We start from the raw sequence: 17930 nt of genomic DNA, 5'->3' as shown, positions 1-17930 counted from the left end.
ATGTTAAGTTACTTGGGAAGAGTTTATCATTGTTGGTTTTGCCTTTAAGATTTGTTAGGTGACTTAGTAAATGTACTTCTGGGTATATATTGAAAGAAATCTAATTTGGATTGGATTGACTAATTTGAAAGAATATATGCACCCTTGTGGTATTTACAATAGCAAAGGTATAGAAGCAACATTAGTGCATATCAGTATATGACTGGATAAAGAAACAGTGGCACATATATACAATGGAATATTATTCAGCCAGAAAAAAAAGAATGAAATCTTACCATTTGTGATGATAGCCTGGATGGACCTAGAGAGTATTATACTAAGTGAAATAAGTCAGCCAAGAAAGACAAACACCATATGATTTCACTGATTTCACTCATATGTAGAGCCTAGAGAACAATAAAAATGAACAAACAAAACAGAAACACACTCATAGTTACAAGGAGGGGAGGAGGGTTAGGGGACTGGGTGAAAAAAGTGAAGGAATTAAGAAGTATCAATCAGTAGCAATAAAATAGTCATGAGGATCTAAAGTACAGCATGGGAAATATAGCCAACAATATTGTAATAACTGTGTGTGGTGCCAGGTGAATGCTGGAAATATCAACAGACACTTTGTAAAGTATGTGATTGTCTGACCACTCTGCTATAAACCTGCAACCAATACAAAATCACATTGAATATAAACAATAATTGAAAAAAATGGAAAAAAAGAAAAAAGATTGTTAGGTGAGACCAGAGCAGTGTTTAGTATAGGGCCAATTATTTCTCACACGAGGCAAGAGTCTTCTGAGTACTCTCCTCTAGACAGTGTCCCATGGATTATGAGATTTTCCAAGACTTGTGTGAGCTGGGTACTGTTACTTTAAATGCATCCCTCTGGTTCTTTTTCAGGTTTTGAGTAGTTTCCTCAAATTAATGTCCTGATCAGCACTGTTCTGAATATATGAGGGGCTCCTCTGCAGATTTCTCTTTCTCTGCAACTCTTTTTTGATGGTATTCTACCCTGCACACTCCAGGTGCCTCAAGCTACTGGGACTCTGAACTCTGTCTCCTCAACTCAGATATTGTAATGGGCTCCACCTTTGTTCTGCTTACACTGTGGTCTATAAGTTCTGTACTGGACAGTAGTAGGGCTGTGTGATTCCCATCTCTCAGGGATCACTGCTCGTTACCTGATGTTTTGTGTCTTGAATATCATCATTTCTTAAATTCTGTCCAGTTCTTTGGTTGTTTCAGATGGAAGGATCTATTTGGTTCTTAGTACTCTCTCTTGGCTAGGAGAAAGTCAAAACGTAAAGATTTTGAATCATAAGTGCATTTCTAAACTATTTAAATTAATGATAAATAAAATCATTTTTAGATATCAATATTTTTTCATACCCTAATGTATTTCTAGGTCCATTGGCTAAGGATTTTCCTTTATTTCATAAATTTTGATTGTTGAAGGAAACATGAAGCACAACTATACAATCCTATCCTTTTTATCTGTTTTTGTTTTATTTTGTTTTTTATTTTCATCCTTTGAACTTTTATCAAAGGATTTTTTACTGAAAAATTGTTTATAACCTATGAAGCTTTTCAGAAATATAGGAAAGCATGGCAACAATTGTATGAAATATATTTACATATAAATCAAGTTCTGAGAAGTTTTAATGTTATTCACATGTAGCTTTGTGGCATTCTAAGACATCTTTAATTCAAGTGGAAAGGATATCTCTTACCTCTTCAAATTCTTTTTTTGTGTTGTTTTTCTTTATTTTTATTTTTCATTTTTTTTTATTTTTATCAAATCATTTTTATTGTTGTTTGGTTAAAGTTGTCCCACTTTCTTACCGTTGCTCACCCCTAGCCCATCCTCCCCGACTCCCACAGTCAATCACCACCCATTGTCTGTGCCCGTGAGTCCCCATTTGTGTACCTTGGCTTGACCTTTCTCCTTTTTTCTCCCATTATTCCCCTCCCCCTCCCCCTCTAGTCACTGTCAGTTTGTTCCTTATTTCCAGGTCTCTGATTCTATTTTGCTCATTTGTTTATTTTGTTGATTAGGTTGCACTTATATGTGAGATCATATGGTATTTGTCCTTCACAGCCTGGTTTATTTCACTTAGCATAATGCTTTCCAGTTCCATCTATGTTGTCAAGAAGGGTGGGAGCTCCTTCTTTCTTTCTGCTGCATAGTATTCCATTGTGTAAATGTATCATAGTTTTTTGATCTACTCATTTACTGATGAGCACTTAGGCTTTTTCCAGCCCTTGGCTATTATAAATAGTGCCAGTATGAGCTTAGGGATGCATATGTTCTTTTGAATTGGTGACTCTGTATTCTTAGAGTATATTCCCAGCAGCAGAATTATAAATGAGATATAAGTGATTTTGAGCCTCTGATTCACTAACACTTGCATTGTTTTATTCATTTGGAGTTATGTGCCTTTGAATTAGTTTGATCCATAATCCCTTTAAAAAATAACCACTTACAAAATTCTTGCAGTGTGTCCAATTAGTTTGCTTAGCTGAAAATGAAATTATTTTGTAGTCCATTTCAGGGTAAATTGAAGTTTTGTCATACTGAAATTTCTTTTGTGGCTCTTTTTCTAGAATTAATTTAGCATGGTCAGTGCTTATAATGAAAATACATTTTGCTGGATTTAGAAGAATTAGGGTAAATTTTCCAACAAAAGTAAAATTAATAATGTAGTGTTAGTCTTATAATATCACATATTTCATATTTTATACTGAGGAAAATATTTAACCATTCCTTTTAGTACCTTGCTTCTTTCATAGCATATTCTAAATGTTTTCTAGAGACATTGCGGCACATAAAATATTGTCATTTTATTTTCTTAGTTATAGCTGAAAGTAATTCTGGAGAATTTCTATTCTTATATCCTCATTTAAATATTTGGATATAGGTTTTGAGACTATCTTAAATCACACTAATAATTGACATTAAGTAAGAATTATAAAAAAGGTTATGGTGCTACTATGGTATCATGCTGACTTCATGTTTATCTGACTAAGCATAATATTAATCTGGAAAATGTTGTCCTCCTGAGTAGCCATCACACACTCATGTGGATACACAGTGAACATTCTGTGCCAGATTCCACGGCAATTATGTAAACATGATGATGGCTCCAGAAGCAACCACAGAAAACATTTTCCAATTGCAGTTCACAGTGCAATTTCTTTCTTTCTGTCTTTGCCAACAATTACACTCTCATGGTATTATTTCAGATAAGGAGCTTTGCCAACTAATTGACTTTTATCCAGCAAGTTGGACCAGCAAAGTCTTCTGAAATTAAACTCATTGTTCATATTTGCATAGCCTCCCCAGGGAAGAAGCTCAGGCTACCTACCTGATTTATTCTGTTGCCTGTCTTCAAATCTCCTTTGTAATGGTTAAGGCTAGCTCAATTATTTGCTGTCCCAGCAAAAAAATAAAGGTAAAATTACTTATGTTAATTTATATTTAATTAATAATATTTTCAAATATATTTATATCCTTAAGTTTATCCAAGCATTGTATACTGTTAGTTTTCACACTGTATTCTTGGACTTTGTGTTTGCCATAGCAATGATGATCAGGAGGCATGTATCTCTCCTCAGGAAAAAATAATGTTGCAAGCATTTGCAGAAGGCACCATTAATGCTCAAGTCAGATGATCAGAGGAGTGCTGTATTCCTTGACTCAACCTCTACTTTTACTCATTAATGCTGCATGTAGCTAGCTATTCTTCTCTTACTCAGAAATTATACATGAATATAAGCTTTGACAGCATCATCTATATCTATCTCTATATTCACATCAATGTATAAAGCATTATAATGCATGTAAGAAACTGTCAGTCTATGAATCAATAATTTTGTGTGGTATAATTCTAATACAGAAATATTTATATAAATATATATTTAAACATATATATATACATTTAAAGTTCCACTTGAATTTACAAATCAAAAGTTAACTTTCTGATTACACAGTATTTCCTGTATACTGTGTTTGCTGAATTGCATACACATACTGTGAAAACATTAAAATTTAAACTTGTCATTTCAGTGAGAAAAACCCTTTTCAATAATATCAACATGATGGTGTATGAGGAAGATGTTTGCATAATCTGAACTGTCTTTTAGAAGGCCTGAACCTCAACATTTTCTCCCTAAGTATCTAGATGTTGTTAATTTTTTCTTCATGGCATTTAAACCAAATTCATTTTGGAATATAGAAGAGGAAAAGAACATAGTTTTAGCTCTGTAACATAATAGTAGTCAGAACCACAATGGTGCTTCATAAAATTTGACATAATTTAAGCTATTCCATTAGAGAGCATTTTTTCATTACATACCAGTCATATCTTCCAAGTGTGGATACATCATATTATAATTAATTGCTAGAGTTCTTCATTTTTATATTTGAGAAAAATTATCACCAAGGATTTATTTTTATAAATACTTGAAAGTTGGTTCTTTGTGCATTCTTAAATTTAGTATTGATGCATCTTATCTCTGTTTTCTATCTCATAGTCAAAACAATATACAAAAAATATCTGTTTAAGTCTAGAAGCCATTCATGAGTACTAGAATATACAAAATTTTGTTATAATACACAGATATAATTTTCATTGGATTTCAGAGCATAAACAGAACAATGCAACAAATATTTCTTATGAGAGTCAAGACAAGTTAAACCCCATCCTTTGTTCTCTGAAGGGCAAAACTGCTGCAGAGACTAACCGGAAACAAACATTCTCCTCAGGACTTTTATCTTCCTGCTCAGATTGGATCCTGAGGAAGACTACAGTATTTCTCTGGCCTATTTGATTAGATTTCCTGTTGTGATGGAATGACAAATAAATATTAAAAATACTGATTATAACTGCACCAAGACTGTGATTGAAATTATTTTTATCATTCTAGTAAAGACTGCTACTCATCCCTGATTTATTTCCATACAATGTATGAAATACCTGCTATGTTTATATAGGAAGTAATGAACTTGCTTCATACAGTGACAAACTGTATTATTCATAGTTGTGCAGATAAATATAAATAATAGATTTACAAATCAGCCTACTTCTTTTACTGTAACAATTCATTCATGATCACCAAGGAATGGAGTATTCATGTAAGAGAATGTTCCAGATATGGGCAGTCATCTGGACACATGAAACTTAGACATTCTCTGATTTGTATTTTTGCTTCTCAGACAACTACAACCTACAGTCAACATATTGCCATCCGAAGGTAGCATACATGTTCAGTTATATCTGTCAGTTAACACTCGGTCTCAGTCTGACCATGACAAAAAGGGAGCAGCTTCTGTCACAACCTCTCTGCCTTGGGTCTTTTATCTTTAAGATAAACCTAGATTTCAACTTATGTTCCTAATCAAGCTGCACAGAGAGGCCAAAGAAAGGGAAGACAAAGGAAATTAGAGAAAAAGTAGGGGTGTTTAACCTTTAAAACTCAGCAGCAGAACTTTTGAAATGCTATGAGTAATGACAAGATCATTCTAAGAAAAGCAGTCTTGAAAATTTCAGGAATCATTTTGATGATTTATATATTTTAATTTTGATTTTTAAAAATATTTTATTTATTTTTTAGAGAGAGGGAAAGGGAGGGAGAAGAGAGGGTGAGAAACATCAATGGTGTTTACTTCTCATGTACCCACTACTGGGGACCTGGCCCACAACCCAGGCATGTGCCTTGAATGGGAATTGAACAGGTGACCCTTTGGTTCTCAGGCCTATGCTCAATCCACTGAGCCACACCAGCCAGGGCTAATTTTGATTTTTTGAAATAACCCCATTATTTTATCTTGACGTTTACCTCCAGGTAGCAAAAACTTATTGAAAATCACTGTGTACTTTAAATAAGAAAACCTATGGTTAATTTTACTGTCTACTCATGTCTGCATAACTAAGATGGAAAATTCATGTATCACAAGCCTATTTCTTCAGAATCCTTTCCTATAAAAGGATTATAACTTCAGCTTCTGTTTAAATTTTTGTAAGCGGGTGCAGAACATTCTAACCTACCCTTATTAGCCTTTGCACCAACAGCTCACTACTCATGCAGAGCATATCCCTTTATCTTTGCCACGACTACTTTGCAATCCCTGCAGTCTCCTCTGTGAGCAGTGCTTACTGCCTTTCCCTTCTGTCTCCATCTTGTTAAATGATAACTCAGGTTGACTCAGGGGGTTTCCTCTTACCAAATCAAATTTTCCCAAATAATACATTCTTATTCCTGCTTCATTCCAGAATTAAAACTTGACTGCAAGGCAGAAATGTACATTTTACTCAGTTCGAACCCTTAAAATACCCACATGAAAGAAAATTTTCTGATCACAGCACTTTACTCACATTCAATAAAGTATTAACCTTGTGGCCAAAATGGAAATGCTTGATTTTATGAAATAAGACTCCTGTCAACATGAATCTGTAAGTTTTAACTTTCTCCAAGGTAACATTCCATTCATGCTGTTATCTTCACGAGAGAAGACTCAGCATCCCATAACTAAAACTATGAAGGGGCAGGAATAACCACTGATTTATTCTAACATTGATTCTCTACCAGGTAAGCAGCATATATCAAAAAAAAAGTAAAACACCCAAAAGACTTAGAAACACATGGTTAGGAAAACCATAATGCCTTCTCACGGACAGAGTGCTGCTGGGGGCAGTTTTGATGACCTTAAAGAGCCATGCTCTCTAAATAAGAGTGCCTAAGAATGTTTTGGAATGCACTCACCTGAGCCTTGTTCAGTATTGCTAAAAATAATTTTAGTGTCTAGCAATAATAGTAAGGTACTACTAGTTAAATAAATATCTACAAAGTGGAATATTTTGCAGTCATTAAAATGACTTTTTTTTCTATTTGCAGTGCCCTTGAATCTTTATATTACTAGTATTTTTTAAAGTCCTCACTTGTGATTTAAACAGTCATCTGAGGGTTTTTCAGACGCTTTCCAGACACCTTCCAAAAAAACCAACTACAATTCAAATATAAGTAATTATTTCCAGCAGCCTAAGGAATGCTTCACTGCTGATTCTGAGGACTGAGCATTTGTATAGTTCCAACTTGTTCAGAATATTTGAATGCTGGCCTGCTGTTTTATTATGGCTTCAGTGATACAGGGTGTTTTTCCAAGAAATGGCTTTGGACTTTTCCAAAACGTGACTCTATTCAGAAAAGTAAGCAGAAAAACATCTCTACAGAAATTAAATATAGTAATAAAAACTTCTCAGGTTTTTTCTCCTTCAAGTTACAAAAATAACTCTTATTCTTACAAATGATATTGAAGCAAAGGACAGGGACTCAATACCAAAGTTGATAACTAAATTCTTTGCTTACTAATTACTTCAGTTGATAAAATTATAGTAGTAGTATATCAGAGAACAATGGATCAAAGGCTGCTTCTCAAGGGATGCTTAAATTGTCTAAAAATCACCACAAATTTGCCTTTAAGGTGCCATATTAAGATACTATCAAAGACAAAAAATAAAAACAAAATTTTTGGTATTCATGTAGACTTTCACCGTAAATTGCTGCAATGAAATAAAGCTGGAAATTCTATAAAAATGCACACAAACTTGATGTTAAAATTGCTGTTTAAAATTTTTTTTAAAAAATTGCTCTTTATTTAGCCAATTATTCTCTGGAAAGGCTAAGGTACATATTTCATTTTGACATGTAGAATTTTTTTCTGGAACTATAGTCACAAAATGCATAGGTTGCCTTTTAATATCTAGCTTAAAAGGTATAGCTGGAAGCAAGAAATAAATATGGGTTTATAGAAAAATTCTGAAAGATTTTTGTTTTTGTAAAAGTGAAATAATAATTGCTAAAATAAGTTGCTAATTTTCCATATTGCCATCATAAAACTGCTAAAATTTTAGCAATTTTATTGCTAAAATTATTGCTAATTTAGCAATAAAGGGAGATGATTTTATTCATGTATTCTTTTGAGACTCACGTATTAAGCCTCAGTGCCAACCACTATTCTAGATACTGGAAATTCAAAGGTTGGCTACTAAACACCCACCATATGTAGACCCATAAATATCTTCAAGTGTTCAAAAATAGAATGTCAAAAGTGAAATTGTAGTGGTAATTTATAACATTTGGGGAATATGAGGAACCTATTCACTATATTTGCAAGAAATCAAACAATTTTCTAGAAATGACAAACCCTTGTTCTGGGCATGGAAAAAAAAACATAACACCGTTGTAGAAAATCCAAAACTGATTAATTCCTTAAAATGTTTAGAAAACCAGTGTTGTGTTTATAGAAATTAGGAGGAAATCTTTTATAGAGAAATACTGTTCAAAGTGAAAATTTTCCTTACCCTAGAAAAGAAAAAAGTAATGAGATTTGTAGTAGTGGTTTTATTATATTATTCAATTAATTGTAGTTTTGTTTTAAGAACAACACAGAAATTTTTTGTAGAAAAAATCATATACTACGTAAGGTATATCCCATTATTGGTTTTATTAAGATCATTTGGTTCTGGTAAGTAAGAATTTTGAAGGTCATCAAGTAAAATAGATGTATGGACTGACAATTTTAGGTTTTGTGCCTCAATTTCTCAATAGAAATTCATCTGCAACTTAAAGCTCTACATTTAGGTTTCTTTCATTCCCATTTGTAGCTCATTTTTGAAGGTATTCGAGGTCCCGGCATTGAAGGTGACATTGCCATTGATGACGTGTCAATTGCAGAAGGAGAATGCGCAAAACAAGACCTGACGAGTAAGAGTAAGTGTTTCTTCTTGAATTAGCTTGATTAGATGTTAAAGTAATGCGGTTACTAGCAAACTAACATTATAATTTAAAAAACATTAATTTTTAGTTTGTTTAGTTAGAATTTGTTATGCATGAGGTGCTAACATTTTGAAGATAATTTAAACTCAAATACTAAATTTGACTATATGCTTATTTGCCCTAATATAAAATAAAAGTAGGTTTGTTATTTTTAATTAGGATTTTAAAATATTTTTAATTTATAATATTACTATCAGAGGTGTTTAACTTTTCTCAAAATATTTGGCTAATCTATACATTCAACCAACATTTATATAGACATACATCTCTTTTCTCAGTTTATAAAGATATATCCTAGGTACCACTTTTGCTAAACATTTAAACAAATTTAATATTGTCATTAGCATATATATATACGTGTATACACACAGACATAAATATATAAAGTAATGGGTTAGCACAATTGCTTAGTAATTTGGTTTCACTTTTACTCTGGTTTGAATATTATGGTTTAATAATGTTTTCAAATTTTATTTTTCACCACAAATCCATTTTTATGTAAAATAGATGTAAACAAAAATGATAAATAATTCAAGAAGCATCAGAATTATGTATTGGGCTGCTTCTTAAAAACATCATCCTCATATTATTCATTTGATGTTGAGAAGTCTAACTAAAGTCATTCCAATTACAAATTCTTCCAATTGAACAATTTTCATTGGACCACCTGGAATCTTCAATTTTGTGATCATATAAAGAAGCATCAATGAAATTTATAAAAATAAATTCATCAATTATTCACATATAAAAGGAGCATGAGATCCCATTTTGTATTAAGTCTAGAGCAAATCAGAGTCTTTGTTAATTGAGTGTATAATCAGTGAGAAATTATATCAGTGGTATTGTTGAAAGCACTGTTTGTACAAAAATTCGGTGAGTGCTCTCTCATATGAACCAAACTAATTCCATTTTTACACATTGTAAAAAGACAAAAACTGAGATTGTATACAACAATGAGACATTTTGCTCACAGTTTTACCTTCTCATCATTACACCTAGCATTTCAAGGAACCCATTTAGTAAAAATTTCGCCCCCGTGTCTGGTTGATTTTGCCTTATATGACTAATAGCTGTGCTCAAATGAAGCGGGTTTGTCAAATGCACAGGAAACCATGCTTTCTCCTCAGAGAGGAATGCAATTGCTTTTGGATTTCATAACATGAATCAGTGACAATAATATATTAACTGAAGATAGTTACCATCTCACACAGAAAACTTACATTTTGATAATTTAATCACTGAAAAATATTAGAAATTAAATGCAGTAAGATGAATTAAACTTTCCAAAAGAGGAAAGCTAGAGAACATCATTCACTCCTGAAAGAAAAGAGTGGACATGGTAACAGGAGGCACAGTGAAATGACAATGAACACCTGCAGAGACTTTGTTATTAGACAATAGAATGTTTTCTTAAACTACTAATTCCAGAGAAATGTCTGACTATTTTAAATGAGATATTTCTATACATTATTAAAGTTCTTTTTTAGCCTCTAACAACCAGAGGAAACAAATAATCCTAATTAAACAAAAATATTCTCTTTGGTATGAGGAAGACAAATTCTATTACATTTGTCTATTGGTCACTTCTAAAATTCATTTTGATGAATAGTGATTGATGAGTATTAAATTAATGTTAATGTCTAAGTACAAAACAGTTTGGAAGCCCAAAGCTCAAACTGCTCTGGCCCCAAACCCTGCTCAGGCAGTACTATTACTGTGGCCACACCTTCGAAAGCTGAGATTGTGTATCTCTTCTTTTCACACCTCTCTCCTTGGTCATTGCCATTCTGTAACTTAAGCCAGGTTAATGAATTACTGGATTTTGCCTGCGTTAGCATTCCCAGGTAAGGTATGTATTCTAAGATATATCAGCTTAACTTACGGCTTTTTGGAAACCTCAAAATTTTGGAAGCTTGGGGAAAAAAAGCTGGCATTTAGAATGTCTGAGAATATTCTGTATGTGCATGACTTTATGTGACTAGCAGAACTCGTAGGTTAAGTTCAGCCACAAACCCACACGAAGACCTTCTGAGGGAGTTTTTGTATCTTTTTATGTCAAATTAAATCTGAAAAATGTTTATTTTATCAAATGCCTAACACCATATACCTAACCATATATGTAAGCTATATTCCTTTGACTTGTCTTGGAAATTAAGCTGATAAATAAAACTGAAAAAAACTTTCCAAAAATGTTTTCCATATACAAAAGTAGTTTCATTAGTTCACTGAAGTTTTTATTGGTTGTTACATGGAATACTTATTTTTTGTTTGGTTGTTTCTTGGCACTTGTTTTCCTTGTCTTTAGATTCCGTTGATGGTGCTGTTGGAATTTTAGTACATATATGGCTTTTTCCAGTTATTGTCCTCATCTCTATCCTAAGTCCTCGAAGGTGACCTTATCCTGGCAGAGGCTATAAAAGATTCACCAGGCACTGGCATGAAGAGTCTTTGTAAATGGACGTTGAAAAAACAAACTACCAAAGATTCCTCCACTGACTACTGACTCAAAATAAAATAATAAAAACAAATTTTTTAAGCACTGGGGATAAACAGACATCATGGAAGTATAACTTATTCCAAACTACATATAAAAGATAGTCTTGACCTGAGTAGAGAAGAGACCTTCAGGTGCTTTTGTGGCTACAAAGATTACAGTGTCATCTGGTCATCTGGTTGAACTCTGGAAAAAAAAAAAGAGCTATAGAAATTCTTGTCAAAGCACAAAGTCATGGCTGGTTTTGTTTTAAATGAATAGTTTGCTTGTTACCATGGAAACCTAATGGCCTGCCAACAAAAACCTCACTATAAACAGGGTACATGAAGAGCTGGCATTTATTTTCCATTGGAGAAAGTTTTACGTGGAGAATTAAACAAATGTAGGCCCTTTTACCTTTGGTTGTTACCCTTCTTGAAAAGAACCTGAACTCAGAATTATTTAAAAAATTCATCTTCTCTGCCTTATCCCCACCCTACCTTTATTGTTTTTATTTGTTTTCCTCCCATGGCTAAGCTAGATAACTGTATGCTGTCTCTTTTTGCATGCACTACTCTCCAGGAGAGTAAACCTGGGCTTACATAACACACAGGCTTATCGGAGTTTGCTCGCGGCCACTTGAACACCCAAATTAAGTCATCTGTTCCAATGAAGAAACCAAACCACCATCTTTTATAAATTGCCATGGAAACTAAGTGCCTTCAATGAAACAAGCCTGAATAATTTTCAACTCAGAAGCTTGCACTGCTAAGAGTGGTTTGTGTAAAACTATTTTATAAACAAACTACAGAGCCTAAATGTGCAAATTACAGGCAAGACAACAAAGCTGCTTCTGAAGAAGAAAGGACCGAAGCTGCTGCGTAAGCCCATGCAGACGAGATATTTGTTGTTTGACTAGACAGCCATGGCCTTTCGGCTTATTGTCTATTACAGAATGACTTCCATTGAGACCAGACATGGGAGCAACACTTTTTTTCTTCCAGGTTATTAAATAGGTCAACCAGAACAAAAGGTTAAGATAATACTTAGCACAGAAGGTGGTAAAACATGAGTGATTTTTTTTTTTTACTTTAACCTCCATTTGTAATGAAATTGGCCCTAGCTTTAGAGGGAACAAGAAAATGTTTGCAATTGCAGTGCATACGAACTCTACAGCAGAACTGGGCCTGAAAAATCTGGCTTTATTCTAAACACTGAGGGGAATATGCCTCTGCCCTTTAGTCAGACTCTGTGCAAATTGTGAAATATTATTTTATTATTTTACAAAGATTAAAAACACTTTTACAAAAAAACAAAAACCTGTAAAAATGATTTTGAGCTACCTGAGGACAAATCATACCTTTAACCAGCCAGTTTTCCAATGCATTGTAAATTTCACTTAAACCTGTTCGTTATGAAAATTTGAAGATCTTTTTTCCTTAAATTATCTCAGCTTTTAACTTCATTTAAAAAGACTTTTGTCTAAAGAAGAAGAATATTATTATTATTATATGTTCTTTCAATACCCCAGGAGTTTAAAAAACTGATTATGCAAGTAATTGGGATATAAGTATTAAATTATAACATTTGCAAATATTAATATAAAAAGCACAACAAAATGTAGTGGAAAAATGACACAGCTTGATTTTTTTAATTCTGTAGAAATGTTTGTGCAAATTCAGTCATTCAACTTAAAAGATAATTTTACAGCTATGTTCAATAAAGCCTCTTTCCAGGGAAGGTATGCAAAGCAGTGTGTGTGTTTGTTGAGCAGTGTTCACCTGTCACCAGAAGGAGACTAGCTCCACAGTTTCCCTGTTCTGTTACTATGGGGCGAATCTTCAGTGCTTCATGTACCTTACTGTCTACAGGAAGAAATTTTAATAGGAAATCCCTGATGCATTCATCCATATTTGTAATACATGTTAAAAAGTGTCATATCTTTGAAACTAAAATATGAGACAAATACGAACTTTGAATTTAATGTGTATTCTCATAGTTAAGGAGGGGACCAGTCTGAATATGTAGGTAGTGATAGGATTAAGCTAAACCAAAACCTTTAAATTATATAGAAAAACACATGAATTTCATGACTTTAAAATAAATCAGGCATACTGAATTTTTTCAAAATTACAGTCAACCATCTATTTTATTACACCAAAGAGATAGACAATATTTGGGCACTTAGCTTAATATATACTAAATCTCCCTTCAGCTTGCCTTCCATTTTGTGTGGCAAACATCCACTTTTCTCAACTACCCCCTATTAGTGGATCATCTTTTTAATTGCCTTTCTGCATACTCATTGCTTGTAATAAACGGAGGCTTAACTCATTGCTGCCTTCTTTTCTTGAACCTTGATTTGAGTGAGAATTTTGCAAATAACTAAAAAACTATGTTCAGAATATTTGGATAGACATGTCCTTTCTAGGAAAGCAAGTCTCCTTGTCTCCTAAGTAACTTTACACAAAGAAATTGCTGTTTAAGTGAGAGTTTCCAACCTACAATTGAACATAATAAGGTAGTAAGAATTTCTGTTACCTTTTACACAATAAGAATACACAATGCTTCAGAACTTGAAGAGAACTGGCTGGTACTTCAAAAATTAATTTTAATTAAATCTTTAAGAAAGTGCTGATGAATGCCAAGAACAAAGTGCAATCAAAAGAACTGCAAAGCAATTGTATTTATCAATACAGTAATAAATTAAAGTATATATCTCAAGTGGGTTCTGAATCATTTATGTAAACCAACAAACTTAGAATTAGAATCGATGTTTTTCACTCCAGATCAAATGTTTAGTTGCTTTAATTGAAAGTCAATGAATAAAAATGCAGGAAATTTAAAAAACTGGGATAAGTGAAATATATGTAAATTGTGTTAAATGGTGATAATAATGACAACTTACCTTTTTACCAACTGCCTTCCTTTTTCTAACATTTTTGTGTTTATTATAAGTTGAATTAACTAACATATCTCCCCCCTTTTCTTTTTGATAACATATTTTAAGTGCAATTGATGTCAATGTTTTTCTCTTCTTTTATAGGAAGGCATCAGGCAATGGAGATTTTAATTTTCCAGGAGGAAGGTTATGCTATGTAATCTCCTACTGCCAATAACTAATCCCTGATTATTTAGGAGCATTACTGTGTTTCTTCAGTTTAAAGATGCTTGTTTCTCCACATTTTAATATCTCTGCAATCAGGCCTATTTTAAGTACAATCTGTAGCATTTCTGTGTAGTGATATATAAAATAATAGTGCATCCCCAAACTAATGGCATCTTAGATATTACAATTCACTAAGGTTTTCAGAAGTCCCAAATCATGCCCAACATTATTACTTTTCATTATTAACAATAGTCCCATTATATTTGTAGGATTTAAATATTCATTAACTATGCATTATTTAAAAATAAAATAACTTATTTTATGCTTTAAAATCTGAGTCTTCTCTTACATGCATTATATATAATATATATGTATATATATAATATATGTATATATAATATATATGTATATATATAATATATATGTAGCTACCCTTGCCTTTTAAATTTTTTCCTGCTACCTATTTTTAATTCCATCACAAATTATAATATACTATGTATACCTGGTTTAAAATGTCTTTTCCATTTCATGTGATTAAGTTTTCTTTAAGAGACTTGAAAGATGCATGGTATACCACAGTGCTGTGAAATAAGATAAACTAATGGTACTTTGGCATCCATCCCAGAGTTGACTTTGGCATGGCAATGAAGTGTGAGAACCATTGTGGTCAGGATCACAGACCAGCTAGACAGTTACATCATGTTACAGACAGAGTCATGATGCCATTCATTACTTTCATATTTTAAAATATGACAAAATATGAGTGACAACTGTACTAACTTTTCACCAAACATGCATTTTTATTTTAAAGACTTTATAATAAACTTATCTGTCAAAACTTGTAATTTGAAGAATAATTAATTAATTTAGTTCTTCAAACTGGCTATGGTATTTTTCATGACCTTTATTTTGATTCATAACTTGAAAGGTGATGACAGACTAATCTGGTTTTGATAAAATGATTTCAGAGAATTCTTTTGAATGCATGATCTTTATTGAAAACTTTTTTTTAATGTGCCTTCCAACTATCAGAGCCTCTCAACAGACATGTAAACTGGAAAAATTTTACACCCAATTCATTTTCTTCTTGGTTGATGACTACTTCTTACTAATTGCTTTGTCTGTGTCTCAACAAAACAGAAGGTATACTCTTCTTGCAACTGGGTAGTTGATGTCAATGAGGAGTTATTACATTTTCTGTGAAAACAATAAAATCATAGGGTTCAATCCCAAAATATATTACCCTTCCTACAATGTTCCCTTTGTAGTTAACTAGTTTAATTAGTTTTCTTAGTGCTTATTTTTGAAAAGCAATGTCTCTGGCATTTTATACTTCAGCTTAGGAAAAAAGCTACCACAGGATGATCAGACCTTTTGTCAAATGTGATATAAAAAGTTCTTTGCCGAGTATACATATTTATAAATAAATATATGTTATTAAATAGAAAAATAAGACTTGAATACTTGAAATTTTAATGTGAAATATGTCAATTCAGAATCAACCCATCATATGTTTATGTCTGCTTAGAAACAGAAGTGGAAGTTAGGGGAAATAGATATTCCATATATTTGTATATGGACTATTTTATTGACATTATTAAAATAAATCTTAATAAATTATGAGTGGTGATTAGACTACCCTGAACACACACTGAATATTTAAAAATAAAGAATTAGAATTCAAAATTTTGTGTAGGGCAGAGGTCAAACTCTGGATAGAAATGGAAATCGTTTTCTCAAGGGAATATTACAACTGATTGAATTGAATTTAATTGTACTGATTTTCCATGACTTGAGCTAAAAATGTATTCTTTTTTTTCAATGAAATGATGGAAAGGTCTATGAAATAGGGATTAGCTTGTTAGTTTAAGTTTGTTTTTATGGCTCTTTGCTTTGTCCTATATTTCCAGGATATCATTTTGATTTCCTGAGTCTCATCAATATATTTAAATTTGTAAGTTTAATCAAATATACATTGTGTTAAATTTATATTGAATATTAGTTATATTTTAGATCTCAAAGTTTAGATTTAACTTACTTTTTCTTTTAATATTTTCTTTCTGCTAAATAGTTTCAGATAGCTGTATGTTATTTTCCCTTGGATTTTCTTTCAATAAATAAAATTATTTAAATACTCTATTAGTGTTTTGGGGAAATTTCTGCTGTCAAAAAGAACTTAAGTTAGAAACAAAAAGATATTTAAATGGCAATTATATTTGCAAATTAAGTGGAAAATGCCATCATTTCTCTCACTATTGAAAAGCATTTGTAGACTCAACACTGCAGTGAAACACAATTAGCCCATTAAAGATATTTGTTGATTTCTGCATACTTTGTGAGGGATCATTTGTAAGACTGTGCTAAACAGGTAGGCACTAAAATCTTCCTGAATAAACTGTGGTTTAGGAATTATGACTCAATTTAGTAACTATGGACTTCTTTGTGATATGTGAAATAATTAGCTGCAGATTAGCAACTCAAATGTTTTCTAGGGTGATAGTTTAATCATATTTCATGGGAGCTCTAGGCCAAATGTGACTTCTGAGGAAAACAAATAATACTGTTTGACAGTGATTTGAATGAACCAATATATAAATGGAATCCTTAAAATTAACTTGCTAATCGTTGCTTCCCTGCTGTCTACTTAGCTTGTTTTGTTTTTATTTTTGGTATTATACCTTTATATGTATCCAGCAAATTTTGAAAATGCAAATACAGTTAACCTTAATAGGCCCATTAATCATGTTTAAAAATCAACTCAACTGCTCCCTAAATTGCATATTCCAGTACTCTTTATTCTACATAAGCTGTTTAGTTTAGTTGACAAAGAAGGACTTTACCCATACTGGACATTTTCACAGTACTTATATTCCTTTAAAGTAATCTTTAGTTGTCTCCATAGCTTCTCTATAATTTCTCAGCAGAAATTATAACCTTCTCCATGTCAAGGACTTTGACTTTTTACAAGTTTAAGAATTTCCAACTTACCTAGATTCTAAAGACGTTATTGGATTAATGATTACTAAATTAATCCATGATTTAGAACTATATTATTACAGACTTATTCAATGAGCCTAAGCAATAGCAGCACAGTCATCTTTAATAAAATCAATACAATTTTACAGGTAGAAGATACCTCCCATAAGCCGAGAAAAATGACAAGTCAAGCAACTGAAACATTGGTTTACACATTTGCAATTTAACTTTCTAGTTTAACAGAAAACAATTACATTTCTTAATAAAAGGGTAAATGTTAATGTTTTGGCAAACAATCATTACATGGTTAAACTAAAGAAAATGAGACTAATTGTGCATGTTTTGTGTTAGATGCCATTGTTGTACATGAGAATAATATTATATAGAACATTATGCTTCATTTTACACTAGGGATATTATATGAGTTGTAGCTAAATTCAAAGACTTAGCTCCTTTCTAGAGTTTGTTATAGTCATATTTCTTGAGATTCTATCATTCACTAAACTTAAAGTATATTTATACCTGCAAATATTTTTCAAGTTGTAT

At 32.2% G+C, this 17930-nt stretch overlaps 1 protein-coding gene across 1 annotated transcript in view; it reads left to right on the top strand.

The window, feature by feature from the left end:
* The window catches only part of MDGA2 (MAM domain containing glycosylphosphatidylinositol anchor 2), an 835187-nt gene extending 821923 nt beyond the window's left edge, over positions 1–13264 (top strand). Inside the window, exons 16-17 of the mRNA XM_045848684.1 lie at positions 8655–8760; positions 11132–13264. Coding sequence (XP_045704640.1) covers positions 8655–8760; positions 11132–11220 — 195 coding nt within the window. The 3' untranslated portion in view covers positions 11221–13264. The remainder of the gene's footprint in view (positions 1–8654; positions 8761–11131) is intronic.
* The last annotated feature ends 4666 nt before the right edge of the window (positions 13265–17930 follow it).

The sequence above is a fragment of the Phyllostomus hastatus genome, unplaced genomic scaffold (genome assembly GCF_019186645.2).
Source record: "Phyllostomus hastatus isolate PE091 unplaced genomic scaffold, TTU_PhHast_1.1 phas_contig_62, whole genome shotgun sequence".
NCBI lineage: Eukaryota > Metazoa > Chordata > Mammalia > Chiroptera > Phyllostomidae > Phyllostomus > Phyllostomus hastatus.
Note: the sequence above shows the minus strand (reverse complement) of the source record. Positions and strands in the feature narration are given on the sequence as shown.